This window comes from Aspergillus welwitschiae, assembly GCF_003344945.1.
Source record: "Aspergillus welwitschiae strain CBS 139.54b unplaced genomic scaffold BDQ94scaffold_19, whole genome shotgun sequence".
NCBI classification, from domain to species: domain Eukaryota; kingdom Fungi; phylum Ascomycota; class Eurotiomycetes; order Eurotiales; family Aspergillaceae; genus Aspergillus; species Aspergillus welwitschiae.
Window position 1 is genome coordinate 161213 of NW_020798713.1, and position 27756 is coordinate 188968.

At 48.8% G+C, this 27756-nt stretch overlaps 11 protein-coding genes across 11 annotated transcripts; 5 read left to right on the forward strand and 6 right to left on the reverse strand.

The window, feature by feature from the left end:
• Positions 1-113: 113 nt before the first annotated feature.
• BDQ94DRAFT_159987 (putative MFS aflatoxin efflux pump) lies at positions 114-1990 on the reverse strand (the record flags this gene model as incomplete). The annotated part of the gene is made up of 5 exons (XM_026769143.1): positions 114-796; positions 850-1030; positions 1081-1416; positions 1478-1738; positions 1793-1990. The coding sequence occupies 5 exons, from the start codon at positions 1988-1990 to the stop codon at positions 114-116; spliced, it is 1659 nt and encodes a 552-aa protein (XP_026625371.1).
• Positions 1991-2359: 369 nt separating this feature from the next.
• Positions 2360-4640, forward strand: BDQ94DRAFT_159988 (transcription factor domain-containing protein; the record flags this gene model as incomplete). The annotated part of the gene is made up of 4 exons (XM_026769144.1): positions 2360-2697; positions 2752-2777; positions 2825-3327; positions 3387-4640. The coding sequence occupies 4 exons, from the start codon at positions 2360-2362 to the stop codon at positions 4638-4640; spliced, it is 2121 nt and encodes a 706-aa protein (XP_026625372.1).
• Positions 4641-5146: 506 nt separating this feature from the next.
• On the reverse strand, positions 5147-9641 carry BDQ94DRAFT_179326 (ABC-2 type transporter-domain-containing protein; the record flags this gene model as incomplete). The annotated part of the gene is made up of 4 exons (XM_026773343.1): positions 5147-6009; positions 6067-6765; positions 6817-8973; positions 9029-9641. The coding sequence occupies 4 exons, from the start codon at positions 9639-9641 to the stop codon at positions 5147-5149; spliced, it is 4332 nt and encodes a 1443-aa protein (XP_026625373.1).
• Positions 9642-10779: 1138 nt separating this feature from the next.
• On the reverse strand, positions 10780-11371 carry BDQ94DRAFT_171118 (cell wall mannoprotein 1 family protein; the record flags this gene model as incomplete). Its single annotated transcript, XM_026771654.1, has 2 exons — positions 10780-10968; positions 11033-11371. The coding sequence occupies 2 exons, from the start codon at positions 11369-11371 to the stop codon at positions 10780-10782; spliced, it is 528 nt and encodes a 175-aa protein (XP_026625374.1).
• A 1355-nt stretch (positions 11372-12726) lies between these two features.
• BDQ94DRAFT_171119 (uncharacterized protein) lies at positions 12727-13766 on the reverse strand (the record flags this gene model as incomplete). Its single annotated transcript, XM_026771655.1, has 2 exons — positions 12727-13654; positions 13714-13766. The coding sequence occupies 2 exons, from the start codon at positions 13764-13766 to the stop codon at positions 12727-12729; spliced, it is 981 nt and encodes a 326-aa protein (XP_026625375.1).
• Positions 13767-14458: 692 nt separating this feature from the next.
• On the forward strand, positions 14459-15408 carry BDQ94DRAFT_179329 (acylglycerol lipase). Its single transcript, XM_026773344.1, has one exon. It carries the CDS (start codon positions 14486-14488, stop codon positions 15314-15316), a length of 831 nt encoding a protein of 276 aa, XP_026625376.1. The 5' UTR covers positions 14459-14485; the 3' UTR covers positions 15317-15408.
• Positions 15409-16165: 757 nt separating this feature from the next.
• On the forward strand, positions 16166-17453 carry BDQ94DRAFT_171121 (NADP-dependent oxidoreductase; the record flags this gene model as incomplete). Its single annotated transcript, XM_026771656.1, has 5 exons — positions 16166-16347; positions 16396-16511; positions 16566-16736; positions 16789-16920; positions 16975-17453. 5 exons carry the CDS (start codon positions 16166-16168, stop codon positions 17451-17453), a joined length of 1080 nt encoding a protein of 359 aa, XP_026625377.1.
• Positions 17454-18393: 940 nt separating this feature from the next.
• BDQ94DRAFT_179333 (Zn(II)2Cys6 transcription factor) lies at positions 18394-21267 on the forward strand. Its single transcript, XM_026773345.1, has 12 exons — positions 18394-18479; positions 18610-18644; positions 18721-18799; positions 18856-18995; positions 19042-19057; positions 19110-19310; positions 19365-19630; positions 19679-19693; positions 19747-19938; positions 19988-20457; positions 20508-20841; positions 20899-21267. The coding sequence occupies exons 1-12, from the start codon at positions 18407-18409 to the stop codon at positions 21067-21069; spliced, it is 1992 nt and encodes a 663-aa protein (XP_026625378.1). The 5' UTR covers positions 18394-18406; the 3' UTR covers positions 21070-21267.
• Positions 21268-21805: 538 nt separating this feature from the next.
• On the reverse strand, positions 21806-22675 carry BDQ94DRAFT_171123 (alpha/beta-hydrolase; the record flags this gene model as incomplete). The annotated part of the gene is made up of 4 exons (XM_026771657.1): positions 21806-21991; positions 22061-22140; positions 22195-22294; positions 22346-22675. 4 exons carry the CDS (start codon positions 22673-22675, stop codon positions 21806-21808), a joined length of 696 nt encoding a protein of 231 aa, XP_026625379.1.
• Positions 22676-24476: 1801 nt separating this feature from the next.
• On the forward strand, positions 24477-25327 carry BDQ94DRAFT_171124 (Alpha/Beta hydrolase protein; the record flags this gene model as incomplete). The annotated part of the gene is made up of 3 exons (XM_026771658.1): positions 24477-24906; positions 24985-25070; positions 25133-25327. The coding sequence occupies 3 exons, from the start codon at positions 24477-24479 to the stop codon at positions 25325-25327; spliced, it is 711 nt and encodes a 236-aa protein (XP_026625380.1).
• Positions 25328-25351: 24 nt separating this feature from the next.
• On the reverse strand, positions 25352-27510 carry BDQ94DRAFT_145234 (acetamidase). The gene is made up of 5 exons (XM_026766598.1): positions 27138-27510; positions 26247-27077; positions 26147-26194; positions 25682-26093; positions 25352-25632 (listed from the first exon to the last, which is right to left on the reverse strand). Exons 1-5 carry the CDS (start codon positions 27405-27407, stop codon positions 25475-25477), a joined length of 1719 nt encoding a protein of 572 aa, XP_026625381.1. The 5' UTR covers positions 27408-27510; the 3' UTR covers positions 25352-25474.
• Positions 27511-27756: the final 246 nt, after the last annotated feature.

Genomic DNA, 27756 nt, shown 5'->3' on the forward strand with positions numbered 1-27756 from the left:
AGTCTATTGTTCCATTGTACAATAACTCACGTTCCGTATAAAATCGAAGGGGAGATGTTTATACTAGCCGCTAGTGTACAGCATGTTTATTTATCGCTGCACATGTCTCACTCTCATGGTTTTTCAGTCGTATCCTTCCCTCCGCTCTCCGTAGAGTTCTGTCCTGCCGGCTTCTTGACGCTCCTCCACTCCAGGGCTGCAGACCCGAGGACACTCAGACATGTCGGGATTAAACCAACACGGAAGACCTCTCTCAGAGCCCCATTATATGCAACAAGAGCGGTATTACGCACATCATCCGGGAGCGATTGGAGCAAAGAAGTAGCGCCCTCAGAGGTGATCAAACTAGTATCAACCCCATCGACCCCGGCCAACCTCTTCTCCAATTGATTGGCAAGCACATTCTCTCCAGCCGATACGAACACCGACGCCCCCAGTAGAGTTGCGAATAGCATCAGCGCTAGCCCTGTAGGTACGTCCTTCTTCGGCAGGCTTGCCTGTGTCGCGAGGTTTGGTACCTGAAACGCTAAGCCCAGGCCGAAACCGTACAGGATCTGGTACCCAATCCATTTCCCCGCTCCGGTATTCACCTCGAACGTGGTGAGCAGTCCGTTTCCCACGCACATGAGGCAAGTCCCGATAATGGCGAGTGGTGTATAGTAGCCAATCTTGGTGTTTAGCGTACCACTGGTTATGGACCCGGCTACCATGGAGATCATCAGGGGGAGCGTGCGAATGCCGGACTCGGAAGCAGACACTCCTTTAGTCGATTGGAACCAGATCGGGAGAAAGTAAACTACCATCTGGTTAGCTCTTCGGTGTGGGAGAGGTAAGTCGCGGGATTCTTACTGATGATATAGTTTCCGCAATTGATAGTCAGGGTTGCCCAGCACGCCGCAGCGACACTACGCTGCTTCATGATTCGTGGAGGCAGAGTGGCGGTCCTCGGGAGAAGGACTTGGACGGCAGAGAAGCCAACCAAGAGGACACCGGCGAGAGTCAACAAGGCGATCACCCGCTCGTCATTCCACTAAGAATGGTTAGGTGCGACTCAAGCACATCTAGGAAGGGTCCGCTCACTGGGTAGGTCTGGCCTCCCCATTGTAATGCCAGAAGAAGGCAGACGGTGCCAGGAATCAGGAGGATGGTCCCAGGGATATCCAGTTGCTTGATCTTCTCGTCCAAAGGGGTCCGAGCGGTAGGCTGGTCGGGGATCTTCAAAAAGATAAAGATAACGGCCATCGCCACTCCCCCGACGGGCAGGTTGATATAGAAACACCATCTCCAGGTGACGTTCGACGTAAACCCACCGCCGATCAAGGGGCCCACAATCGAAGAAACCCCCATCAGGGCACCAAACATTCCTTGGATCTGAGGACGCTTATGGAGAGGGACGACATGGACGATGCAGACCACCTGGATAAACAATGATCAGCCCATCATTGAATTAGATATTGAAAATGAAGTATCCGCTTACGACACCGGCAAAGATCCCAGCCGCACCCACACCGCAGATAGCTCGTCCCACGATCAGGGCAGTCGAGTTGGGAGCCGCTCCACTCAGGGCAGAAGCTGCTTCGAAAACCAGGATACTGCATAGAAGAGTCCATTTGACTGAGAAGAGTGTATATATCTTTCCGAATATCAACTGCAACGCACAACAAGTCAACAGGTATGCGCTCCCATACCAGCCCACATCTGTGAGCGAATGGAATTCGTCTGTTATTTGGGGTATGGCCTAACAAGTAGTCAGCAGAAGGCAGCTAAGATCGTCCTTGTGCACATATATTACCGTGGCGAGGATGGTTCTGTCCAGTGCGACGAGGAACATACTCAGAAGCACTGAGATGATCACAATGGCCGTTGTAGCCGTTGTCGGTGGTGTCGTCGTTGTTTGTGTTATTTTCTCTGATTCGAGGCTTTCAGGCTTGGTCGGTGCATCTGCTGAGGTTTCGGCGACTTGTGCCGCGTTTTGACTTTCTGTAGCCATGGTTATGGAGTTTATGAGACTAACACTGAGGTAGATTGCAAGAGATGCAGTTGGTGGCTCGGGAAATAAATATATTTATCTAACAAGTACGGGAAGTGGCAAGAGAACCCCCTTTCCGGGCATTAGTTGGACCCGAACCGCAAAGGATAAGTAGTCAGGAATGCCCATGCTGCATAGTAGTCTATATTCCCAATGCTTTGTTCAATATTTGCAGTCGCTGTCATGCAAGATGCCACGGAGGATAGTTCGGGAGATAGAATCGTCCGAGCACTTAGCCGCGGTCCATTCAAAAGGCCGAAGCAACCCCCGGCTCTGCATCTTCCACCTTCCCTCATCATTCTCGCCCCATCACATCGCATCACACTCAGCATGTCTTCAAATCCGTCGGCAATATCGCCCCGCCTCCTGGCTTGTGTGAGGTGTCAACAGCGGAAAGTCAGGTGCGACCACAAATCTCCCTGTGGGAATTGTGCCGCGTCCGACACGCAGTGTATCCCTGCAACCCTTACTCCACGCCGTCGTCGGTTCCAAGAGCGAGTTCTGTTGGACCGGCTGCGCCACTACGAAGTCCTCCTTCGCCGACATAACATTGACTTTGAGCCCCTGCATCCTCAAACCAAGGAGGAGCCTGTCGTCGCTAATATCTCTGGAGACTGTGAACGGTTGAAAACGGCGAGAGGACAGACCCCTGTCCAGTCCGAGGCAGTGTATGACACCTGCTTAGCTTATTTATTGCAGAAGTAACTAATTCTATGATAGAGACCTCTGGCAGGCCATAAGCCGAGTGGTACGTTGATCCCTAGTTGTCGTAGTTACGGCAGCCGTTGACTGCAGAGAAGACACTGGAACCCGAAGATAACGACGGCGCCCGTCAAGATGCGCAGGACGACGAGGTAACAAACGCCTGGGACCACCACGTCGACCCGTCGGAAGAGAATGACCATACCACCGATGATCTTCTGTTCGGCCAACCACAGGCTAATGTGAATCTTCTCGCCCTGCATCCCCAACAAGCCCAGATCTTCAGGCTCTGGCAGACGTACCTGGATAACGTAAATCCCCTGCTGAAAGTAACCCATACACTGACGCTCCAGCCGCGGATTGTCGATGCGGTCAGCGATCTTGGAAATATCCATCCTACCTTGGAGGCACTCATGTTTAGTATCTACTGCATTGCGGTCATGAGTCTTGCCGATCACGAATGTCATCAGCTGCTCAAATCATCCAAGGAAGATCTGCTGGCGCGCTACCGGTTGGGGTGTCGGCAATTGCTGATCAAGTGTCAGCCCTGGCATTGTACCAATGTTGACGGCTTGACCGCAGTGTACCTCTACTTGGTAGGTGAACTGTCCATGTTCAGATGATATAAAAGATGAAAAATATACTAACGGTTCAGGTCTCTATTTTGCCGCAAGCAGATCCCCGCTCGCTCTCATCCATGCTCGCTGCCACCCTCCGGATTGCACAGCGGATGGGGCTTCACAATGAGTCGACATACACTCGATATACTCCCGTAGAAGCTGAGATGCGCCGAAGAATCTGGTGGTCACTGGTGGTTTTTGATCATCGCATGTGCGAGATGTCCGACTACAGGATCACCACCTTGACACCTACTTGGGACTGCCGGATTCCGTCAAACGCCAACGATTTTGAGATCCGGCCCGACACCAATTCCTCCCCCACCAACAACGAGAAGCCGACGGAGGCGCTGTTCACGGTCGTTCGTAGCGCGCTCGCCGACCTGATCCGCCATACCAACTTTCACATCAACTTTGTCAACCCGGTACTGGCGGCGGTGGCTAAGGCAAAGGATCCTCGCCACACTTCCACTTCTGCTCATAATGAGGTGTCGCCTATACAGAAGACTATCGAGGAAAAGTACCTCGCTTTCTGCGACCCCGCTGACCCGCTTCACTACATGACAATCTGGACGACGCGCGGCTACCTGGCTAGAAACCGCCTGCTGGAGTACTACGCGCGGCACTCGACCTCGCCAGCGACGCAGCAGACAGACGCGCAGCGCTATGCTGCTCTTTCCTACGCCCTAGAGATGCTGGAGTGTGATACGAAACTGCGAGTCTCCCCTTTGACCAGTCGGTACCGGTGGTTCGTAGATTTTCATGTCCCCGCCCTGGCATACATCCACGTTCTGAACCACCTCAAAAAAAGACCCACAGAAAGGCACACAGGAAAGGCTTGGCAGGCCATGAGCGAGAATTACAAAGCGCGTGCCACGCACCCCAAGCCCAGCGGGCAGAGTGCCTTCACAGTCTTTGCAAGGGTGGTACTCCAGGCCTGGGGAACGCGTGAGATATTCATCCGGCAACGGGGCATGCCTGTAGAGACACCCTGGATCGTGTTGGATATCCGCCAAAAAGTAGGGCAGAAAAACTCTGGTTCCTCCATGATATCGAGCTGCAACAGCGGGGTGCCGCCTCACAGCGGCATAGCGAGCACTGCCATACCTGCGCAGATGAACTTTACCAGTCACGGTACCGACGGACAAGTCTTCCCAGGTCCGGATATAGGACCCAATATCTTCCCCGATGCCACTGCAACGCCTGACATGGACATTGATATAGATCAATTTTGGACTGCAATAGATTGGAGGTTGATTCATACACAGGCCTGGTGGAATACAAATCTCTAAGGCTGATCCTAGGTACCACCATTCATAGGGCTCTTCTCTCTCAGCGATTCCGATATCCCGATACTGTGTTGCGTTTGTTCCACTAAGCCAGCGTCTGCCATTCTTATCTTTCCCGACAATGGAAAATATTTCAGTAGACTTGCAAGGTGTAAGGTAAATGAAGAAGGCGTAAGATTATAACAATTACTGACAGGGCATTGGTCTGGTATTTATGCTATTTGTTATGTACCTTTCCTATTCCTTTTCATATTTCAATATATGCTTAGCTGCCGCAGCAACTATTCTATGTTATAGCCAACGTTATTTGTACTAAATCTAGACTTAACAGATAGTAGAGTACCTGCATGGCGAGCATCTTAGCGGTCACAATAGGGTGAAGTAAAGAAATTGAACTGAATTAAAATAGAGTAGTATATAAGGGCAGTGCTTGATGAATGCGATCGACACTGAAAGTGGTGAAATATGAACTAGGGTGAAACAATGTCCACAACGAACGAAAGGACAAGTCAGGCCTTTCTCTTCCATGACCTCACCCGACTGAGATAGTAGATAGCAAAGGCAAAGGCAGCATTGAAGGCAATGTAGGCCCAAAGCAGGCCAAAGTTCCGCCAACGCTGGTCGTAGTATATATCCCGACTCGCCAGAAACTGATCTGCCGTCTGAAGGGTACAATACTTGCATTGATCGGTGCTCTCCGGGTTGAGAAGCTTGCCTGCAGCAGTGCCGGCCGCTTCAAGGTAGGCCTCCATGTATTGCCCGCAGCTATCATAACCTGGAGCAACGCTGAACACACTTAATTCCTTCTCGGAACAGTTGACCGCGCGACCGCTTACGCCTGAGGCAATGATAGCGTTCACAAGGTAGGTCATTGGCGAGAGGCGATACATAAAGTCCCAGAATCCAGGAAGAGCAACACGAGGAACAAGAATACCATTGAAGACAAGTGTCATGTTAAACAGCATGGTGGCAATGAGACCGGCAGTCTCGGCATCAGGCAGGACGGCAACCACTGCGTGAGCAAAGGTAGACCCATAGATGAAGAACTGGATGATCAGAAGGAGCATGATCCCCTGGCGCTGAGAGTCCGCAATGCCATATACGGGGTACACAAAGCTGGCGTAGACAAGAATCGCAACGAACATCTGGTAGGGTATCTCAGCTATTAAATTGGCCCCTAGGAAGGCTGCCCAGTGGTATGTCTTCGAAGGTTGTTCCCGGACTTCATAAAGGTCTCGCTGGAAAATAAACTGAGGCATGATTTGCTGGACCAGTGCGGTAAATATTGCCGTGATCATGAAGACGGAGAAAATTGACGACTGTAAGCCTTGTTGAGAGGTACCGGGCAGGTAAAATGAGAAGCCAACGAAGACTAAGAAACAATAGTTAGCCGAATGTGAATGAAACGGTAAGGGCCAGAGTAGCTTACGGGCCGATAGGATACCCAAGGCCAGCTTGCCATAAATATACTCGGGCGACCGCCAATACTGTTGAAAAATCCGGCGGAGGACGGCAGCAAACTGAACCCTGAAAGGCATCGCGAAGGCGTCCTCTGCTCCTTCAGCTTCAGCTTGTTTGTCGGTCTTGTCCGTGTATCCCACTGCTGCGCACCTCTTCTCCAAAATTTTCATCATTTCGGTACATTCGGGACTTTCCTTCCACACAGTTGGCCAATCCTGTTCGGCTTTGCCGTTCACTCCTGCACCTGCGATCTCGAGAATGTATTCGGCTGGATTCTCCGAGTCATCGCACCTCCTCGCACCTTTTTGTTCGAAGTAATCAAGCATTGTACGAGAATTTGGTCCAATATCACCAAAGTAAACGGTGCGACCGCCTTTAGCCAGGAATAGCAACCGATCGAACTGTTGAAACAGCATGGCTGATGGCTGGTGAATTGTACAAAGGATAGCCTGTCCACTGGACGCGAGCCGACGTAAAAGCGCGATAATGGTCCACGACGACTGGCTATCCAATCCGGAGGTTGGCTCATCCAGGAACAGGAGTAAAGCGGGCTTTGCGGCAAGCTCCACACCGATAGTAAGAAGCTTCCGTTGCTCGACATTCAACCCTTCGCCCGGAAATCCGACCACTGCTTCTGCAAATTCTTCCATTCCGAGCATAGAAATTACTAAAACAACTTTAGTACGTAGTGGAATGATTTGCACGAATTAGAACATACCCTTTTCCACAAAGTCGTATTTCTCCTGGACGGGGACTGATTTGGGTTGACGCAACAAGGCCGAAAACCGTAAAGACTCACGAACAGTTGCGGTATGAAGATGCAAGTCCTGTTGCTGAACGTATCCTGTGCTGCGCTGGAAGCTGGCAGTGAGAGGAGAACCATTTACCAGCATATCACCTGTGATGACTCCTGTTGAAGTACGTTGGGCGAGGACGTTTAGTAGAGTTGTTTTTCCAGCACCTGAGACACCCATCAACGCAGTCAGAGTGCCGGGCTCCACCCATCCACTGACTTTATCCAACAAGCGGCGCTCCTCCTTTTTGATCTGAATATCATAGCAGACCTCACGCCACATGAACGTGTCGTGATGCGGTGGCATAACAGTTTCATCACCCGTCTCTTGTCCTTGAGTTGCGCTGACATTAGCGGCCTTGGGGTCATTTGCAGATTTCTCAAAGGCAACAGGAATGCGACCATGTCGGAAAACAAGGCTTTCTGCGGTTGAAGAAGATTGTGAATTGATCTCGGTGAGTACCAGATACAGGGCGAGGAAAGCAATGACGAAAGCACAGAGGATGCCAAAATTCCTCCACAGATGGCTGTATTCGTAGCCGTAGCTCACGGAGAGAAAGTCATCCCCGCTGACATAGAGCTCACCAGCAACAGCACCTTTCGCCGCACAGATAAAATAGGTACCCGATCCGTTCTTTAGTCCGGGGTATAATGGTACCAGGTCCGAGCAGGGGAAGTCGCGTCCATGGAATTCGTTGACGGCCAGTGCTTCAAACGCGTACCTTAACGGATTGATATACGAGATCCACTTGAACCAAGGGTGCATGCTCGGCTGGGGAAGCAGATAGCCGGTATAGATGACAGTGGCGAGTAGGATGACTCCGGCAGCAGCGAGCGCCTGCGGGATTGCCTTAGTCGCCGCTGCCAAAGAGCGAAAGATCTGACTCATACAAAGAAGAGCCATCGTGACGAAGAGGTAGAAAACAAAGAATGGACCAGCCTCGTATCGAAAGCCGCACATGAAGTAGAACACGATATTGAACAGTAGGCTGCATCCAACCTTGATGGGAATATCAGCACAAACACCCGCTAAAGCCTCTGTGAATGGATGGTAAAAGGCATACGAAGCCTGTTTTTCCACGATTGGTCGTTGAGCATAGAGGTTTTGGATTTCAGTGACGGTTAAAAGCGAGTTAAGCAAAATGGCGAAAAACAATGCTGACATCTTTAAGGTGAAGTCCTCAGTTCCGAATGCGCTTCCATAGAACAATGACCCAATGATGATGGAGAAAACAACCTGTCCAATCATTAAAGTCAAAGTGGAAGGAATGTCATTCCAGACGCGTTGGTAAAATCGGGAAGCACAAATCTCAATCTGTGTCGGGATATCGATCAAATACGGGGAGCTCGAACGTGCGTACCGAGCCTGACGCCTGGCATGACTCTGCTTGAATGCTTCGGTGGCGCCACAATCAGCACCGAATTTCGCCTCGTGGCTTGAGATGTCATCTATTAGTCGCTTGTAGGTGGTGCTGTTCCTCCAGTACATCTCAAACTCCTCGGGAGTCCGTGGGACCCTCGCTTCAAATCCTTCCCGTGGTCGCCGCTCACTTGGGTTGGTGATACTAGTCAGAAAGTCTGCTGTTGTTTGTCTAGCAGGGCAATACCAGCCCATATCTTCGAAATACTGTTTTGCCTCTGTGGTAGGGCCAAAGAATATCTCGTGCCCTTGGTAGAGGACCATAACTTTGTCAAAACAATGGTATACTGCTTGCGAGGGCTGATAAAGGGTCGAAACATGGGTGGTGCCAAAAATCCTCGAGCTGGTCCGTAGCGCCTTAACGAAGTCCAAAGAAGACGCAGAGTCTAGGCCGCGTGTAGCATTATCCCAGCAACACAGTGGCGAGCCGGCCAAGGCCATTTCTGCAATGGATACTCGCTTCCTCTCACCCCCACTGACGCCTCGGACAAAATCAGAACCAACTTTCGTGTTCACGGTATGTGACAGACCGAAGACTGCCATCACCACATCCCTCATATGCTTGATATATTCCTGTCTTGACATTCCATTCGGTAAGAGCCGAGGCGTTCGTGCCGCAGCGGCAAAGTTGAGTGTTTCGCCGACCGTAAGATGGGGAAAGTCTGGTTTCTCGATTAGTTTCTGTCCATGAATTGATTGATTAGTATATATCCTTACGTTTTTCAAGCTCCTGGTTGTAAAGAAGCTCGCCCTTATAGTTCTTTTGCATCAAGGGTTGTGGAATACCGTTGTAAGAAATGGCTGAATTCGACGACAAGTCGAGTCCGTTGGTATCCGCTGAAATGGTTTTCAACATGGTAGAGCATCCAGCTCCTGGCCGGCCGAGCACCAGAAGCATCTCACCCTGCTCGATGTGTCCATGAACATCGTGTAATATTGTCTTGGCTTTGTTAGAGCCGCGGCGAAATGCACCTCCAAGGATAGGAGCATAGACTGAGGATAGGACCGTATGTTGGATTTGGATTTCAGCTCCCCTTCCCTGTACAGTAACGTCTTTAAAAACAACCCCTGTTTTCCGTGCGCTGCTGTCTTCTTCAAATTGTTGCACTTGATAGCGCATCCACTGAGACAAGTCGAAATGAGGACTTGTGGGGTCAATATGCGATCCAAAGCCCTGCTCCGAGTGTTTGCCTGCGGTGGTTGATACTGCTGATTGCCGGGATGCAATTGTCCTCAGCTCTTCTTGCTGGTGCTCGGACAATGTGGTAGTGGAATCATAATGTTCTTTTTCCTCATTGCCAGCACCCTCTACAGGGGGTCCCGTAACCATGCTGATAGATGTGATTGTTCCAACCAGACTGAAGCTAAGACGGTCGAGCCCGGTCAGGAGTCTTTGGACATAGTTATAAATGGATGGGCATGATGATTGAAGTATATCACGGCGCCAACGACCCTTCTGAATATATTGCATCACTAATCATCGTTCGGCGAGAAAACATCTTTCGGCAATCTTGGACCCGGGATCTCCTTTTCCGAAGAGCGAAATGGAAAGATAGCGATAGGAGTGACCCACTTCCGTAGTTCACTGCGCACGCAAATGATGCTTTGCTTTTATCGGGGATCCCGAACTTGCTTTGGCAACGGAGTTGGGATCGAGAGCCGAAAGTCGCCCCACACAGCCCTCGAAAGCCGATATCATGTGACTCCATAAGGGGTACCAAGTAATAACATAGTCGTAATAATGACCCGACTAATAGCGAGCGAATTATTGCTGATCAACTCTGTCTTAAGTTAGTATAATAATCTCTCATATTTAACAAATTTCCATTTTTATGTTTATATTGATTCCTAGTAGAAAACTTGGAACATATCTCGCTATCGCCGATACATTTATTTTATTTTATCTGCCTTTCAATTGAATATGTTTTCTTTAGCCATTTAAAATATCGAAAGTGAAAGACAGGATTCTTTCTGAGTTGCCTCAGCGTTTGCTTAGGCGCGTTGGTTTTGATGAACAGTAGAATATCAAGTAAATCTTGTAGCAAAAGAATTCACCGTGCATTTGGAATCCACTAATTTGCTATCAAATATTTCATCTTTGTTGAAGGGCTGCTTCATTCGCATTATTCGTCTATAATTATCACATAAACGCCATTTAATCATCTCACAGAATACAATGACATGCAATATCTTCTCGTCTCTTGTGCAGCCGGTATTGCAGTTCGAGTATCCTTTGCATACAACACAATGGGTCTGATTCTATTGGTGTATGCAGAACGGTTTCAGGGTGTACAATACGTGATGCGCGGCAAAGTCCATTTATTTTCAAGATAACCCGTCACTATTACATGCACTGCTAACCATGGTTCTCCTGAGCAGCCGGGATATGGCTGAAAAAAAAGGTACGTCCACGCATTGCACTGGCCATCAATGCCCTTATCATCCCTTAGAACTGTATCCAATGAAACTTACTCATAGGCAGCAATTGCACTCGAAAATGCCGCGTCGATGGAGGCAAGAGTCGAGGCAATAGTTGCCGCATCCGTCGTGGTGGCCTTCGCCTCCAGGTCCGCCCCCAGCTCGTCCGTGTCGGTCTTGAGTGTCTCCAGGGAGGAGAGCAAAGTGGAAGTGACGCCCGCAGATGCCGCAGTAGACTCCTAGAACTGTGCATCAGTCCTGCAACAACAGAACAATGAAGCTCGTCGGCTTTCTTGAATTTACCTTGGAGATAAGCTCATCTAGGGTTGCTATAATGATCGTGGCTAGAGAAGTTACTTCAGTTGTGATGCTGGAACTCTCCGTATCGGTGAATGCGGAAGCAGCCTCCGTATCAGTTATAGCCGTGTCCAAAGCACTTTTGACGGTGTTGTAATCGGACAAAATGCCTAGAGCTGCGAGAAGGTCTCCGGTCCAGTTGGTAACGTCCGTCTTGAGAGTAGTAACGTCATTTCCAATAGTCTCAAGGTCGGAAAGCACTGTCGCAGCATCGCGCTTGGCGATAGGGCTTGCTTGGACGAGACCCAGACTCAATGCAACGACGAGCAAAGTGTTGCAAATCATGATTAAAAATGATGGTAAGGCAGACGAGCGATGTCTTTAGTTAAGTTGAAATGCCAAATATTTTGTTCATGTTCATGTCACAATGCCAGGCAACTGACTGTCTTTATATAGCTCCGGGCAATGGGTATGTAGATGTGTCTCACGACCTTTTCAACGCGGGGATATTCTACCGCTAATACAAAATAGCCACGGATGCCTTTGTCGTGGTTTTGGCCCACGATGCCTCAATCTCGGCCACAACGCCGCAAATTGATACAACCCCTCTTCATTCTGCGGTCGTCTCTTCACATGTCGACCTCGGGATTCTCTTCAGAAATTGTCCTGAGGCAAGATGCAGTGGCATGTATCCAGAGGCCTGTCATGCGTTTGGCCTTCAAGGATGCAGTGCATGTGGCTGCCGGTATGAGAGGTCATACGTCCCTGTGCGGTCGTCTGGCCGGACTGGACTGGAACTGAACTTCAGTCCGCACGCCATGATGCCCATCCTTGATTATCTCTAGTATGGTCATACATGGAAATGCAGTTAACTAGACACTGACTTTGTATTATCTCTGCATAACAGTCACTGAAGCATCAGAGCAGATACGGATCCTTGGTGACACAAGTTTGCAAGACGGAACTTGGTTAACTTTTGGCTTCCCCGGATTCCCTCTGAAGATTATCTGAGATTTTGATTGACAAGCGAACAGTTGACCCCGCTCGTGCGCTTGCATGAGAGTAGCTTGCAACCCGCTCCAAATTTGTCCGTTTAATTTACCCAAGTGCTACGATTGGCGGAGGCGTGTTTGTGGCGGCGGAGGACCGACGGAGTACACCAACCATCGTAAACCGCCTACACATTTGGTAGATCTCTTGAACATGTTCCGTGTCGAATTCTCTAATACCAGACGTAGAGTCCAGTAAAATCCAGAGGTGGGAACTTATACACCCCCTAACTGACTTCGATAATATCTGGGTGTAGGCAAATCCTTTGCAAAAAAAAACCCCGAGGACTGTCAGTAGGTATATCGTAAAGGTGACATTGAACTGAATCATAATTCTTCATATAGTGACTCACCCCCAGGAGACAGAACGATGTAAAATTGGAAGGTCTTTCCAACTGGTCTCCGTTACCTTTACTATAGCACACTCCCGAATGCAGTAGCATGGGACATATTGGCCCTAAGATATCAACAGACGCTTCAGAACGATACTTCGCCCGTCGTTTCTTTTGTGGGGTATTCAACATACCGATCAGTCCACGGTTGATGTACTGTGGAAGCTTATTATTTATGAGCCTTTTCCATTGTATAGTTTAGCCTAATATGACACATTGACATCTCAAATACTCAAATTCCCCATAGAGTCCATTGTTCTTAAGCTAATGATCCGACCCTGTTGAACACCTTCAATGGGGTGGGCATATTCAAGACCATCTGGGCGTCCTTAATAACATCCATACGTACAATGGTCGAAACGCCCAACTCGCTGAGTAGTTGGCTCAATGGGCCTTCGTTCCGAGTAAGCTTGACGTTGGTAGGAAAAAGGCATTGTGTCGCCAAGAGGGGGTTTGTTTGAACCGCCACCTGGTACCATTTCCCGTCAATCTTATTGACTGCATTGTTAGTCCCAATTTGCGATTCTGACGGAATGCTCCTCAACGCGGGAAGGGGTACATCCAGTGTCAAATCGGGTGTTCCGTCTGTTGCGGTGATGTCGGCCTTGATGTCGTGATTGTCCATCTTCAGGTTAATATTGGCAAGCCATTTAGGGAGTTGATATCCATAAATTCCCCTCACCCGAGCAATCTCGGTATCGACGGGAAGAGCCAAGACATAACCGTAGAAAGTTCGGTTCCATATCGAGCTGAGCAGTTGTGTGGGACTATAACTCGCGTTACCCGGCTGCCGAATGATGATGGCGATAGAGACCTCGTTGTAAGGATCATTGTCGCAGACCAGATACGAATAAAATGTCAAGGCAACTAAGCCGTAACCCGGCAATGCTGTAAGAGGCTCCAACGGCGCGGGGAGCTTAGACTTTAATTGGTCAAGAGGCGCGAGGATGACGAGCTGGACGCTGCTAGTGCGATAATAGAAATTGGGTGCATATACTTGACCGACCCTCGAATCGACCAGCTTCTTGGGGATTTTCCGGAGAAATGCGATATCGTGTCCGATGTTCGGGTCCTGAGCTACCTCATCCAGGTTCGGGTTCATACGGTAGCGGTCATAGTAACCTCCTTTGGGTACATCGACCTTTTGACCTCCGAATTCGACCTGGACTGTCTGTGATTTTGAGCGTCTACGCTCAGGTAGGAGTCATTACCGCTTCAAGATAAGGGAAGCCTGAGGTTCACATACGGTGCAATGGCCTTTGTGGATGCTGCTGACAAGTGGTCTGCGGTCGAAGACATTATGCTATGGGTGGGTTGAACACCAAACCAGAATCTGATTATTTCATGTGTGGTTGTCTGTTGACGTAGGTGATGGCAGGGTTGATATAGGTCTCGCGGCCCATCTCCATCCCTCTTTAACCATCCTAGAGGTCGGTTGTGGGTGGACTTGCGATCCTAGTGCTAGCATGTGAGGAAGACGGGGACGTACCATGGGTAAAATCGAGCAGAACACTACCGAGGCCCGATACAATTGTGAATCTAAGTTCAGTGGTTCCCATGAGCACAACGGCGGAGCAACATCGTTCCGGCAACACACAGCAAGGGGAATGCTAGACTTCCGATAATAAATTGTCATGGCATGGAAACAGGAAGAAGGCTAGTAGCTGTAACTGGGCTGACGTTCTGGGCATTTGTCTTGGCAGCAAGAAAGCCTGGATCCTCAACAGGCCCACTAAATAAGCTTCCGCATTTCGGCAGGTAAAGGATAGATTGCCTGATTCTGGGCGAACAAACTTCCATTACAGTGAATCGGCCATCGGAAAGCCAAAATTTCCTGGTAACGTCATGACAACGTACGCGATGAAACTCTAGCTCGCCAATACCAGGCCAGCATAGCTGGCCAGCTGATAGTATAAACCTGCGCCCTTATACACATCCCCAGCCCTTCAATCCGTAAGGATCATCTAATTTCAGACGTTGGAACACCTCATCAATTACTGATAAAAATTTTCACAACCATGCCACACTTGAAGCTTCGAGACGGAGCCGAGCTCTTCTACAAGGACTGGGGCAACCCCAGAGGACCCATCATAACCTTCTCCCACGGGTGGCCCTTGAGCAGTGACAACTGGGAAAACCAGATGATGTTCCTCGGCAATCACGGTTACCGCGTTATTGCACACGATCGCCGTGGCCATGGACGATCAACTCAGACCTGGGATGGGAATAACATGGACACCTTTGTCGATGACTTAGAGGAGCTTTTTGCGCACCTTAAGGTACAAGATGCGGTCATGGTTGGACATTCCCATGGAGGAGGAGAGGTCACCCATTACCTTGGAAAACACGGCACTGGGCGCTTCAAGAAAGCCGTTCTGATCGGCGCCGTACCCCCTTTGATGGTGAAGGGTAGTGGCAACCCCGAAGGTACAGATAAGTCGGTTTTCGATTCGTTCCGACAGGCCATGCGTCAAGACCGCGCGCAATTCTTTTTGGATGTTCCCAGCGGACCGTTTTTCGGATTTAACCGACCTCATGCGCAGAAGAGTGAAGGACAAATCCGTAGCTGGTGGCAGCAGGGGATGAACACCAGTTTCAAGTCCGCATATGACTCAATCAGAGATTTCTCTGAAACGGACTTCACGGAAGATCTAAAGAAGATCAATATACCAGTACTGGTTCTTCATGGGGACGATGATCAGGTGGTTCCTATTGAGGCAGCTGGGCTGAAGTCAGCAAAACTGCTTCCTCAAGGCAAACTGAAGATCTACAAAGGCGGATCCCATGCCATTCACAACATCAATGTTGATGAAGTCAATCAAGACCTGCTTGACTTTATCAAATCCTAAGTTCAAGAGGTTTGGTATGTCTGACTTCTGAAAAGCGTCCGTGTAATATGCCGATCTAGCTTCTGGACCTCGCAAACTCTATCAAGTCGATCGCCGTTACCATTTTACGTTGGTGTCTAGACCAAGTATCAGCCAGTCCGAGAAGGCACACTATGAATACATTTCCAAGTATATGTCAGAACATGCTTTTCCTTTTTGATTAAATGCGATGATTTCGCGTAGACATGGCAGGCTTATGCATTACGTACATTCGGCAGGCCTGAGCAATTGAGGGCAGTGTGGAGTCAGGAAAATATTTCCGACGACATTAGGATCACTGGGGCAGAAGCGATCCCCGGGGAGCAAACATGCCCTGCGTACTAGGTAGCATCAGACAGCAAGTCATATACGGGAAAGTGCCTTTCGAGAACCTCTAGTAAACATAACTAAAGTTTCCGTTATGAAATTTATGAATCAGCTTCGCCACTGGCGGACTTCGCATTATGAACCTTATACCTCGGATATCGCACAGTATGCGGGTCCGACGGGCATGCGGGTATGTCCTTGGTACCGACTGGGCTTAACCAAATCGAGGTAGGCTTGCGAGTCGATCCGAGCTAATAGCCAATTCTCGTGATGACGACTAGACATAGTAATAGCCTTTTCGTGTTACTCGGGGTGGTTTTTGCTCTGTCGTGAGTCTTTAAGAGACCCATTCGAAAGGGAAATATAACCGTATCTCGCCTCCGTCCACTTCTGCGTTACGCTCTATATGTACACTCAGCACGCAGTCACTAGACTGGTCTTTATTTCGTTGATTTCCCTTCTAGCCTTCTTTTACCGCCTCCATACCTCGTCTTTAAACTCAATATGGAAATGCTGTCCCTAAATATATCATCATACTCGAAACCCTCCGAGTATCAGGTCTCAAAATTGCCCTCGCCGAGTCTCATCGACTCAAAAGATGTAATAGTCAAGGTTTATGCCGCTAGCATCAATCCCATTGACGTCAAGAGAGCCGATGGCGCTCTGAAACTTGCAGTGAGAGACCCGTATGTATGACTTCTCGCCATTACCGAAGATGATGCTAATAGGGTCAGTTTTCCTTTTAAGATCGGCTACGATTGTGCCGGTGTGGTTCAAGAAACTGGTCGGGACGTGAAAAAGTTCAGAATCGGAGACGCTGTGTATATTAGATTACCCGAAGTATCCCGGGGTAAGACTGCTTGTACCCGATATTCTTTAACTCAATTACTGAAGCAAAACACAGGGTCATGCAGCGAATTCGTCAGATGCTCTGAGGAACATATTGGTCTTAAGCCGCCTTCTCTATCTTTTGAAGAAGCAGCCTCAATTCCACTAGCAGCAATGACCGCCCTCCAGGCTCTTCGATTGTACCGTGGCGACCTTGCCGGAAAAACCGTCTTCGTTCCTGCTGGATGTTCGACTCCCAATGGAATCCATGTACTGCTCAATATGCTAATGACACATAGTGAGCGGAACCGGCTTGTTCGCATGCCAACTTGCCAAGCATGTTTTCCATGCTGGTAAGGTCATCACTACGGTCTCAACTGCGAAAATTCCGAAATTGGCAGAGCTTCTTGGCGAAAACACTATTGACCAGGGTAAGACTCTATCACTACCCGCTCCTTCTGTATCTTTCCCTAACGCTTGTTCAGTTATCGACTACACGAAATCCGACCCCAGAGATGTGATTGAACATGGCACAATTGATTTCCTCTTTGATACTGTAGGCTCTTCCATGGAGCTCCTGTGTCTGATGCGACCAGGATCTAGCCGTATTGTATCAGTCTCGACTCTACCTTCTGGAAATCAACTGCAGGATTCACCTCTTATGGACCTGCCTCACCGACCCACTATTCCGTTCCCCTTTCGGATGGGACTCAATATGCTTGATCAGGTCCGAAAGGCCAGGGCATACCGTTACAAGACAGAATATTCCTACATGTTTCTGGTATCGTCTGGTGAGAACTTGGATGAACTGACTCGATATGTGGAAGATGGGAGACTCAAAACAGTAGTGGGATCAGTCGTCGACCTACAAGATATTGAAGCTGTGAGAAAGGCTTGTGGGACTGTTTACAGCGGTCGGGGAGGATTAGGAAAGCTGGTAATTCGCGTTCACAGGCCCGAGTAGATGTGCTTGGGACTAGGCGTCAGGTGACCTGCTTACGATGTACATGAATCTTTATAGACTTAGTGGTTCTTAATGGTGTTGTTATAATGTGGCTTGATAGGGATGGAGACCTAGCCGAGTCAAGCTCCAGTGTGGGGACACTTAATGTTTGCCCACCCCTGTAAATGTATGCATTCCTCAGATTACCCACATGTTTTCTGGATAGTGATAGCAGCGATAGCAGTGCCTGTGGTATCTTGCTAAGAGCAACCGTTATTAGTGATAGAATGAGATCAGGCTCCCTGCTTTTATGCAATCATTGCTTCGAGCACTGTCTGCCAGCTAGCCGCCGCCTGCCTGGACTACATATCTGTGGAATCTGTAGCTATTAAGCCGTGCTTTGCTCACAGTATAAGGACACTTAACCCATATACTCTGGGCAGTCCCCTTGCTCACATGTTTAAGTTCACTTTTTATGGGGCCTCTAATCGCATGCTGAGAAAAAGCTTTGGCACCCACCGCCACCACTACAGCCAACGCCCCTGAGCATAAAATGGGCTAGTCTATTGTTGAAAGGTATCGTTGCCTTGACCCTATCTCGATAAATGGTCTGAGAGTGGGGGCTAAAACTCGAGAAGGTTCTGATTCTGTTATAAATATCTGATAGTATATTCTAGCCCAACTCGGTCGGCATGTGAATGTCTCACGGGCAGACTTCGCTCTCGGCCTCCCTCTTCCAAACAGTGAAAGACAAAGGAAGTAGTGGTATTCCATCTCCGTACTTCAATGCGTCCACAAATGGTTCTCCTGGTAAGTCGATGTTCGCGGATTTCGGAATCGAGAGCCGAAGGTCCTAATGGGCCAACCTTCGAAAGCCGAAGTCACGTGAAAGAGCGGGCTGCCGTCTCTCGCTTTTGGTGCCGTCATCGGGCTTCGTCCTGCCACTTCCGTAATCCGATGGCACAACTGCAACAATGACCGACAGACTTCAACCTCGCGTTGCTAAGTCTTGCGACAATTGCAAGGCAAGGAAAACTCGCTGCATACGTGAGTTTGGTCTCACCCCACTCGCTATTTTTTTTCCCTTTTTTTTCTACAAATCTATTGCCCCCTTTGGCACTTTCCACTCTCCAGTTAGCGACAGTAGTCTGGGCGACAGACTGACCCTGTGCGATAGGCCCTCCAAGCAGCACAATCTGCACCCCTTGCCAGGTTGGTTCAGTCGTCTGCTTGATTATGCAAAAGCGTATGATTAGAATGGTGCTCATGAACATTGAGTGTTGGATAGAAACGCAAAGTCGAGTGTCACTATAGCCTAACCCGGAGACAATTGAGGCCAAAGAAGTCCGAAGATTTCTCAACTCCAGGTACATGAAATGACCAGTCAGAGCCTGATTGCCCTTGCTGATACGTACCTGGATAGCAACTGTTCCTTCATCGAATTACAATGTCTTCTCTTCAGCGGCATCCGTGTCCACGGATGCCTCGGCATCTTATGTTGATCAAATTCTCGTCGATAAGAACGCAGATGGAAGGAATCGTGAGGCATGCTCCATATTCAAGGTCAGGTGCTTCTCTATGTGTTTCAGAACCCAGCTAATATGTTCAGGCTCGTGAAAACCAAGGTAATCAACTATCTACTACCATCGTTATCACACCCGCTCACTTCTTGCTCAGTCCTTAGTACCGGCATGGCCTTCTTTTCAGATAGCCATATCCACTCCCTTACCAATATACTGGGTCACAGCAGACTGAGAGACCTTCTTGATGCCATGGGGGAAGCGATGCATCAGCATGCACATGGAATTGACATAGATTTCAGCGCTCCCGAACCACCTGTTCAAATCTCCCATGAGGAGGCAGCTCATTATATCACAGGTCAGACACACATGTTTTATTCGTGTGGGTCCGCATTTTGACACAGACTCCCAGTGTATTTCGATGACTTACACCCCTTGACACCATTCCTGGACCGAGCCGACTTTGAACGGAGAGTCTCAGACCCAGGATTATCGGAAATACTGGAAAACAATGCGCCATTCTGTGCACTATATCATACTCTGCTGGCACTAGGATGCCAGTATATGGATGGTGGCTCTTTCATTCCAGGGAAAGGTAAAGCATGGAAATATTTTCAGTGCGCATTGAGCCTCTTTCCAAGGATACTTGCTCCGCCCCAAGGTTTACTTCATGTCCAAGTGCGTGTATTCCACCCTATTTGAATTCTAGCTGACAGCCTAAACCAGGCATTAACGGCCATGGTGAGTAGAGCGAGTAGTGAATAATAGTGTCATTCCGCTAAATCAAGTTTCAGGGAATTTTCACAATGAGCTTCTCTTGTATACCTATCGGTGAAACCTTGGTTTCCGAGGCCGCGAGAATAGTTCAGTTACTGGGATACAACGCCGCATACGTACAAACGGAGGATGAAAGATCATGCCACAGAGCCTTCTGGGTTATATATTGGCTGGAAAAGGTCACCTCGTTTTTCCGAGGGCGTGGTTCGGTAAGGGTAACTACATCTTGATGTGTGGCATGGCTAATCAGAAATTTAGATGATACCCGATTATGACATAGGCTGTCCCGTTCCGGAACCCCCCGATACAGTCCCTGGACAGCTTGATTGGCTATTAACGACAGCACGCCTAGGTCGGCTGATGTCTCGCACTTACGAATGTCTCTTCTCCGTGAGTGCGGTTCAGATGCATACAGATGCCCGTATCGCAGCGATAGACTCGATATCGCGCGAGCTAGAAGCGTGGAATTGCACCCTTCCGGAACCCTATCAGCCCGGAACTCCAATTCGCTTCTCCAAAAGCAAGAACCCCTGCGCGCAAGATATGGCGCTACAAATAAGATTTATATATTATGCATTGGTTATGTCTATGTGTCGGCTTCGAATCCATCTTACGGTCGACCAACCGAGTGAGACGAATCAAGACACCAAGCGTCAACTGATGGAGGCCGCCCGAGCCGTTATATACCATACACGGTATATTGAGCATGAAGCGCATGTCCCAGTCTGGTAAGAGGTCCCATCCGAGGCCATGTTCCCACCGACACTAATCGTAACAGGCAACTCGGTATCGTGCCCATCTCGGCTCTTTTTGTTATCTTTGACTTTGTTATCCACAACCCGCTCCACAAGGAGACGGCCACCAATATCTCGTTCCTGGACATAGCAGCCGGTTATTTCAGCCGCTGGGAGATCAGTAACAAAGATTCTCTTCCGGCATCAAGTGCCGCTGAATTTTCTCACATTGCCCGTCAATTTGTGCGGGATGTACAAGCCAGGTCACAGACCATGGGCTCGCGACGGACTTCGCGCCTCGAGTCAGATAATATTGGGCCAATGACTGGCGGAAAGAACGACTCGTCCGGTTTTCCTATGCAGCCAAGTCACGTTATTGTAGGTTCCAGTTATGCACCCCCTTTCATATCACTTGCTGATATTGCTCCTGCAAAGAATGAGGAACCCCTCGTTCTTCCGGACATTGAAGGTTCATCGGCCATTGGCCCAGACCAACTATTCTATCCTGAAGACCCACTTCAAACCTTATTAGGGACCTACTTGCCGCCGACGACCGACTTATCTAATATGTTCAACTCTGCTTTGTGGTATCCGGGATCACTGTAATACCCGTGTCGAAAAAGTAAGTTGGAGAATCCCATAGGTTAAAAAAAAAAAGGACACTTTCAGCGAAATAGACCTTCCACCGAGCGGTAGAACCAGCAATTGCTGGTGATGCCAATATGACAAATGTGGGGCATGCAAATCGGCATTCCTGTTCAGGCCTGAGATGTAGTAGTGTATTAGCTTTAAATCAAAGTCCGGGATTTCCTACCCAGTCTCAGCTCTGGCGAGCCATTATGAGGCGACTCAATGTGAGATCTACACTTGAGTTAATAACGCGGTTCACAGGGACAAAGTGGAGACGCGGCATTCGGTATTCGGATTTTGGGGCTCGCCTCCAATATGTGGACCCTAATTATTTACGCGTCCATCCCACTTCAAGAAACACTCTTGAGGCAAAGCTAAGCAATTACTAGCTTAGCTCACGATTATTTGTAGTCCGACCAGCGCACACTGAGTCTACCGCACCTGAGGAACTGTCCTAGCCCTTCAACCAAAGAAAAAAGCATGTCTACCACAGCACCATGTCCTCCATCTGGCGCAGGCCTACGAAGTCGCCGATCGTCTGTAATCCAAGTATGAAGAATATAAGAACGTATTGTATATTGCCACTATGGAGCACAATTTTATGCTATATTACAAAAACGAGATCAGATCTCCCCTTCAAGAAACCTTTCCGCCTCAGGCACCGCCAAAATCCCCTGACTGTAACCCGCGTTCGCGAAGTCATGCTGAAACCTTATTTTTGCATCATGCTCTCAACCCAAGTAGCAGCGACCTTGTCCCAAATAGTGGCATAAGCCAGGTGAGCGGAGAGGTTGGTGCCGGCAGCATCGCAAACGCCATCCTTGTCGTCGCAGTAGTCGTGGAGTCTATCGGCATAATGCGACAGGGCCGCAAGTTGCTCGGGAGTGCGTGGGTATTTCTATTTAAAAATTCAATATCAGCTAACTGACTTCTTCAGTCCCTTGAAAGTGTTCTGGATGTGACTTACGCCAGTAGCTGTCACATCTCCGACGTTGTATGTCTGGTTGGGCATGTGACGGGGGTCTCCGTAGAGAAGGACAGCAGCAACTGATGAATATTAGCATATGATTGGGTTTAAACAGATGAGGTTCAGTCATTTACTGTGCAATCCGGTTTCAGGGTCAACAGCAGGAGCGGTGATATTTCCCAAAGTTCCGTTATCACCGCCACCAGCCAGCATGTCGCTCACAACCATAGCTCCCTGTCAGAGAGTCAGTAAGTGAGAAACACAAATCCGAGGAAAGGGAGATACCTGAGAATATCCGAACAGAACCACCTTGGATTCCGGACAAGCCTTCACATAAGCCTTCAGCTGGGCAGTTCCATTGTAAATTCCCTCCTCATAGCTGGGGGTTGATCCTTCCTGAGTGGCGGGATAGATGATATTTTCGTAATCGCTGTCCGGGACAGCATCCATGACCAGTTCAGTCAAAGACCCCAGAAGGCCAGGGTAGCTTTCGGTAGTTCCTCGGGCAAGCATCATGTGCACGTTTGCGCAGGGGGCTTTGCCATTTGTGTGCGCGGTTGAAGCACTGGCAAGGGCAGAGGATAGGAGAGCTGCAGTAACAATGTTTCTGAACATGGTTGCGGATGAGTTTCTCGATATGATGAGGCACAGAACAAGAGAGTGTTAATTGAAGAACAGAGGGTTTGCAGACAATTTATCTCTTTTCCCTGTCCTACATTTGCAAGACGCCAGGGGATAACTGATTAGGAATGTCAACACGATGTCGGAGAAACGTGGGCCGATTATTGCAATTTCCTGAAGGTGAGGTCCAGACCTTGCCGCGAGCATCAGAGTCAACCGCTCCTGAAGACATAGTTCTGGGTAAACATGATGCTCAAACCCATAGGTAGGTTGGAGGCCGGAGCTCTTCAGCAAGGTTTCTGGACCTTGGGGCGTGAAGGATTGATTAGAGAACGCGTCAGCCAACGCTGATCACATTGTCATTGATTTTTTGGAGTCGCTAATGAGTGGGAAAACGGATCCCGGGCATCGCATAGAAAAAGGGTACCGTGGGTTCAGGGCCTGCGACTATGTGTCATGGTTCGGCGCTAATCTCCATCCCTGGATGTCGGACTTCGCTGGTTCTCCACTTTCGTTTAAGCTTCGTCCGGGAAAGGGCCCAGGTCCACACCACCCACCATTGATCATAATTTTTCGATTATGAGAGCAAGAAAGACGAACATCGACCAACGTAAACTGTTGTGAAATTGGCGTCTGGCTTTGGATAGTAAGTAGGTGGCAATCATCTCAATTGTTGGTCACTCATAGTATCCGGGTACCATGTAAACATGGCCAGGCCATCATTCGTTACACCTTCAACAGCATAGCCACGCACGTATTTGGTTTTATGGCCGAGGTTTTGGCGAGTGTGATAAGATGATACTCCACAACCTGACCTAACCTTATATTATCTTGGCTTTCCACCAATGGAAGTGAGGCGATGCCATATGGGAAGATAGTGTTATTTAACATTGCGTGTTCTGAAAGTGGAGAACCCAATTCACTCGAAGCAGTGGCTGGTGCCACTTACTCTATTGTGCTAGCTATTCAATGCAACATAACGACACCAACCATATGCAGCATTTACACCTTGGAGGACATACCATGCATCTGCAACCAAGGTAGAAGCATACAAGCGTTCATTTTCCAGTCCCTTGCTACTTCCCGTGCCACTACAGTGTGGAGTGGAGTCCTCCAAGTTGCATGCGTGGACCGGTCCAGTCAAAGTGATCCCTCGAGCCATACCTGTAGAGTAAGATGGCTGCCTAATCTTCGGCCGAGCACCCCTAGCGTTAGTTCCTTCTGGATACTAGGTGGAAGGCCGTTGACGTATGTCAAGTGAGTCTCACCCAAAGAACATGTGCACCGTCGCTTCCCTCTCTTCGAAATGGCTAACCTTGCTAGTAGACCCAGGTTATAAGCTACTATAAGCTACTATTAAGTACAGACACTCGAAGCATAGAGATGCGAACGGAGTGGATAATAGCAGCTGGACAAGTCTGTAGAGTCGGACTTCTTCCGCTGCTATGGGTCACCTCTTCTGCGTAAAGCAATATATCGGATTATACAAGTCCTATAACCTGCTCGGAGAAATACTCAGCATCGCCGTCATATAGTTCGAATTAGTTAGTGCCTTTTGAAATAGATTGCAGACCTTTTAATCCGCCCAGTCAAGGGACACGGGGTATCTTATCTCGGGACGCTAGTGAAAAATCTATGAAACAATCCCTAATATTAGGGGTCACATCCTTACACAGGCCTTATTGTCACCCGTATGGTGAGCTGGTTATATAAAGACCCAACTTTCATGTCTCTCGGTTCGTGTGTATCCATCACAATCAACAAGTTTCTATTTCTCAAAATACCTACCTTCATCATGCTCTCCCGCATTGTGACTACCCTCACCTTCAATGCACTCCTTGGATTTTCCAGGGCTACCCTTCTCAATAGCACCGACTGCGCTGATATCCACTTCATGCTGGCCCGCGGCACGACTGAAGATTATCCGGGTACAACCTACTCGATGGCGGAATTGGTTGCCGAGAACACCACTCTAAGCACCAATTACGAGAATATCATCTACCCCGCCGTCAGCGAGACAGAGTCAGACAGCTATTTCATTGGCCGGGCTGCAGTGGGCAGTCAAGTCAATAGATACGCAGCGGACTGTCCTAATTCGAGGATTGTTCTGATCTCCTACTCCCAAGGTGCTATGATTGTGGGAGACGCCCTTGCAGGCGGGGGTGGCGATTCGACGCTTGGGAACGCGACTCAGCCCTTGGTTTCGGAGGACGTTTCGAAGCACAGTATGTTCTGCCAGCCCGCGTTCCCCGTTAACAGTATACTACGTGAGAGCCTTTGCAAAGTCTAACAATTATAACCAGTTGCTGCTAACGTCTACTACGGAAACCCGCGCCACGCACCCTACCAACCCTACAACATGGGCAACAACACTTGGAACGTTACAGGAGTGAGTTTCCTCTCGCTGACGTACTCTGAAGCTTCTATTATCTAATGATCGCTGTTCTACAGAAATATCCTCGTCTCGATTATCAGATCAAGTACCTGCACGATCGTTACCGCCATGTTACTGCGGATTGGTGCAATGATGGCGATGGAGTTTGCTCTCCTTCGGAGGGTGCTGATGCCCTGTCCCTTCACATGGCGTATGCAAACGACTATGATCCGATCGCGGCGGCATGGATTCTTGAGAAGCTCAGAGCGTAGGCTCTCGGAATGGAAGCAATATGGAGCGATTTGGATTAGCTGTGATTAAAGCTGCTAAAAAAAATCACTATACGTAAATTGCCGCTACTACATATCATCGTGTACATCATGGCTAAATAGCACCCAGTTAAGATAAACATCTGATGATTACGCATCTGTCGACGAATTTACCAGGTCTTCTTGTCCCGTATAAAATCTGACCTGTTCGCACAGGTATTCAGCAATAGTTATTATCTTCTCTTCTTCCAACCGCTTCCCAATTAATTGAAGCCCAACAGGTGCCCCGTAGTATATTTCCGCATCGTCTAAAAATGTCAGGAATTGTCTTGGATAGGCGTAACGACGCTAACTTACAATCCCCAAAAATTTTCTGATCCAGTTCACTCAGAAATTCTGACCGTTCGATCATGGACGGAATGTTCTTGTCAGCATTCCCAACAGGAAATACCAAGCTCGTATAATCCAGAGTGTTGATGAATGTAGTGTACCCAGTATGACGATACTTCCCCGGGATAACAGCTGCATGAGGTGCGGTTGGACAGATGACAGCATCAACTGGCCTTCCAGTCGTAGTCAACCTCGCGGTGCCATTCCAGTAATCCATATATCTCTTCTGATATTCCCTTTTCTGCACGTTGAGTGCTGCTACCTCTCTGGCGTTGAAGTGTTTGCCTGGCTCAACAGAACACTGCGGAATTTGTGCCTCTCCCGACAAGGCTATGTGGCTCAGGAGGTCTTCGCCACCATCCAAATTGTAGATCTTGCTCTGTGACGAATCAGCGCACTAATTTAGAATATATATCCCATACATGGGCGTACGGCAATCTCTCTGCCTTCACGGCATAAGTCAGTATCCCACTCTAGGACCTAAATGCTTGTCAGATTCTATGCAGGAAGGAAGATGATGTTTTGTGCTTACCTGATGACCCAAGTCCCTCAGAATGCGTTCCATAAAATCTATAGCTACCTTTACGGACGGTTGGGGCTCGACAAGGCCATCATGACGCATGATACCAAATGACAGTCTGGAAGCTGTACTTTTCTCCGAAATTAACTGTTTCGTCTTATTCTCAATATCATCCCTCCACGGCAACGGCAAAGAGAGAGGATCGTGCTGCCATGGTTCCTCGGAGAGGATAGCCTTAAAAAGTAACTTCAACCCCCCAATACTTGTCGCCAACGGGCCAATAACCGATAAAATGGTATTCTGTCCGTCGATGGAGTTCGCCGCGCCTTCATACGGCATTCTTCCTGCAGATGGGCGAAGCCCAAAAAGTCCGTTAAAAGATGCTGGAATCCGGACACTACCACCAATATCAGTACCAAACCCGGCCGGCGAACCACGGAGAGCAATTAGGGCCCCTTCTCCACCAGAACTTCCACCACTCGACAGATTGCGATTCTTAGGATTCCATGTATAGCCGATGATGTGGTTTGCTGTCTCTCCTGCCATGAGAGTGACAGGAACACTTGTCTTACAAAATAACACCGCTCCGAGGCTGCGTAGTTCCCGTACGAGTTCACTCTCCGCCACTCTATGGCGGGGATCGTCTTTATTGCCTTGATACGTTCCAATCCAGCCCACGTAGCCCATAGTTGTGTCGACACCTTTGACGTGAAATTGGTCCTTCAAACTTACCGGTAGTCCATGCAACGGGCCTTTGGGTTTCCCTGTCGCTGCCAAATGCTCATCAAGTTCCTTAGCGACTTGAATGGCATCTTCAAAGAATATCTCATGTAGACAATTGACCTATACTTGAGTCAACAGTCACACCTCAAAGTCACAATTTCTGTCATCTGGGTGACATACAAGCTGATGCGCCATAGCAGCCCTGTGGCAGAAGGCTTCGGTCACCTCCACTGCACTCCAATTTCCCGATGTAGTTTGAGTTGTAATTGCAACAGCATCAGCTTCAGTGATCTCTATCTCACGAGGGGTCAAGTAGCCCTGGATGAATTTACCCGTGACATCAACGGGCAGCACGGCACGCTGAATTCTCCATTTCTGAGGAATCGAGTCCAGAATCGCCTGGCGTTTGGCCTGGGCCGCTTTCTGCCAGGATGACAATTCTGAATCCATCACGAATTGGCTTGGTGAGCAGTTTCCACTGTTGGTCAATTTATATTCCCTGACGTTGTGATTCTCTATAATGTGAGAGGTTGATGCAGGAGATACTACTGTGACACAATTGATTGACTCATTCACAATAGCGTGTTCGTATTCCCCTCATGAGGGGACCACATGCCACGTGATAATGAGCAGCTAGTATTGCCACGTGATTTTATTGTGGGTGCCGTTTCTTATCTGATCAGAGACATTGATAAGGATCTCCGCGTAGAACTTCTATTTTGGGCCAACATGACTTCATCTTCCTGGGCATAAATTCTCATTACCTAACTGTTGTCTTAGTTTTTCCACATTATTACCT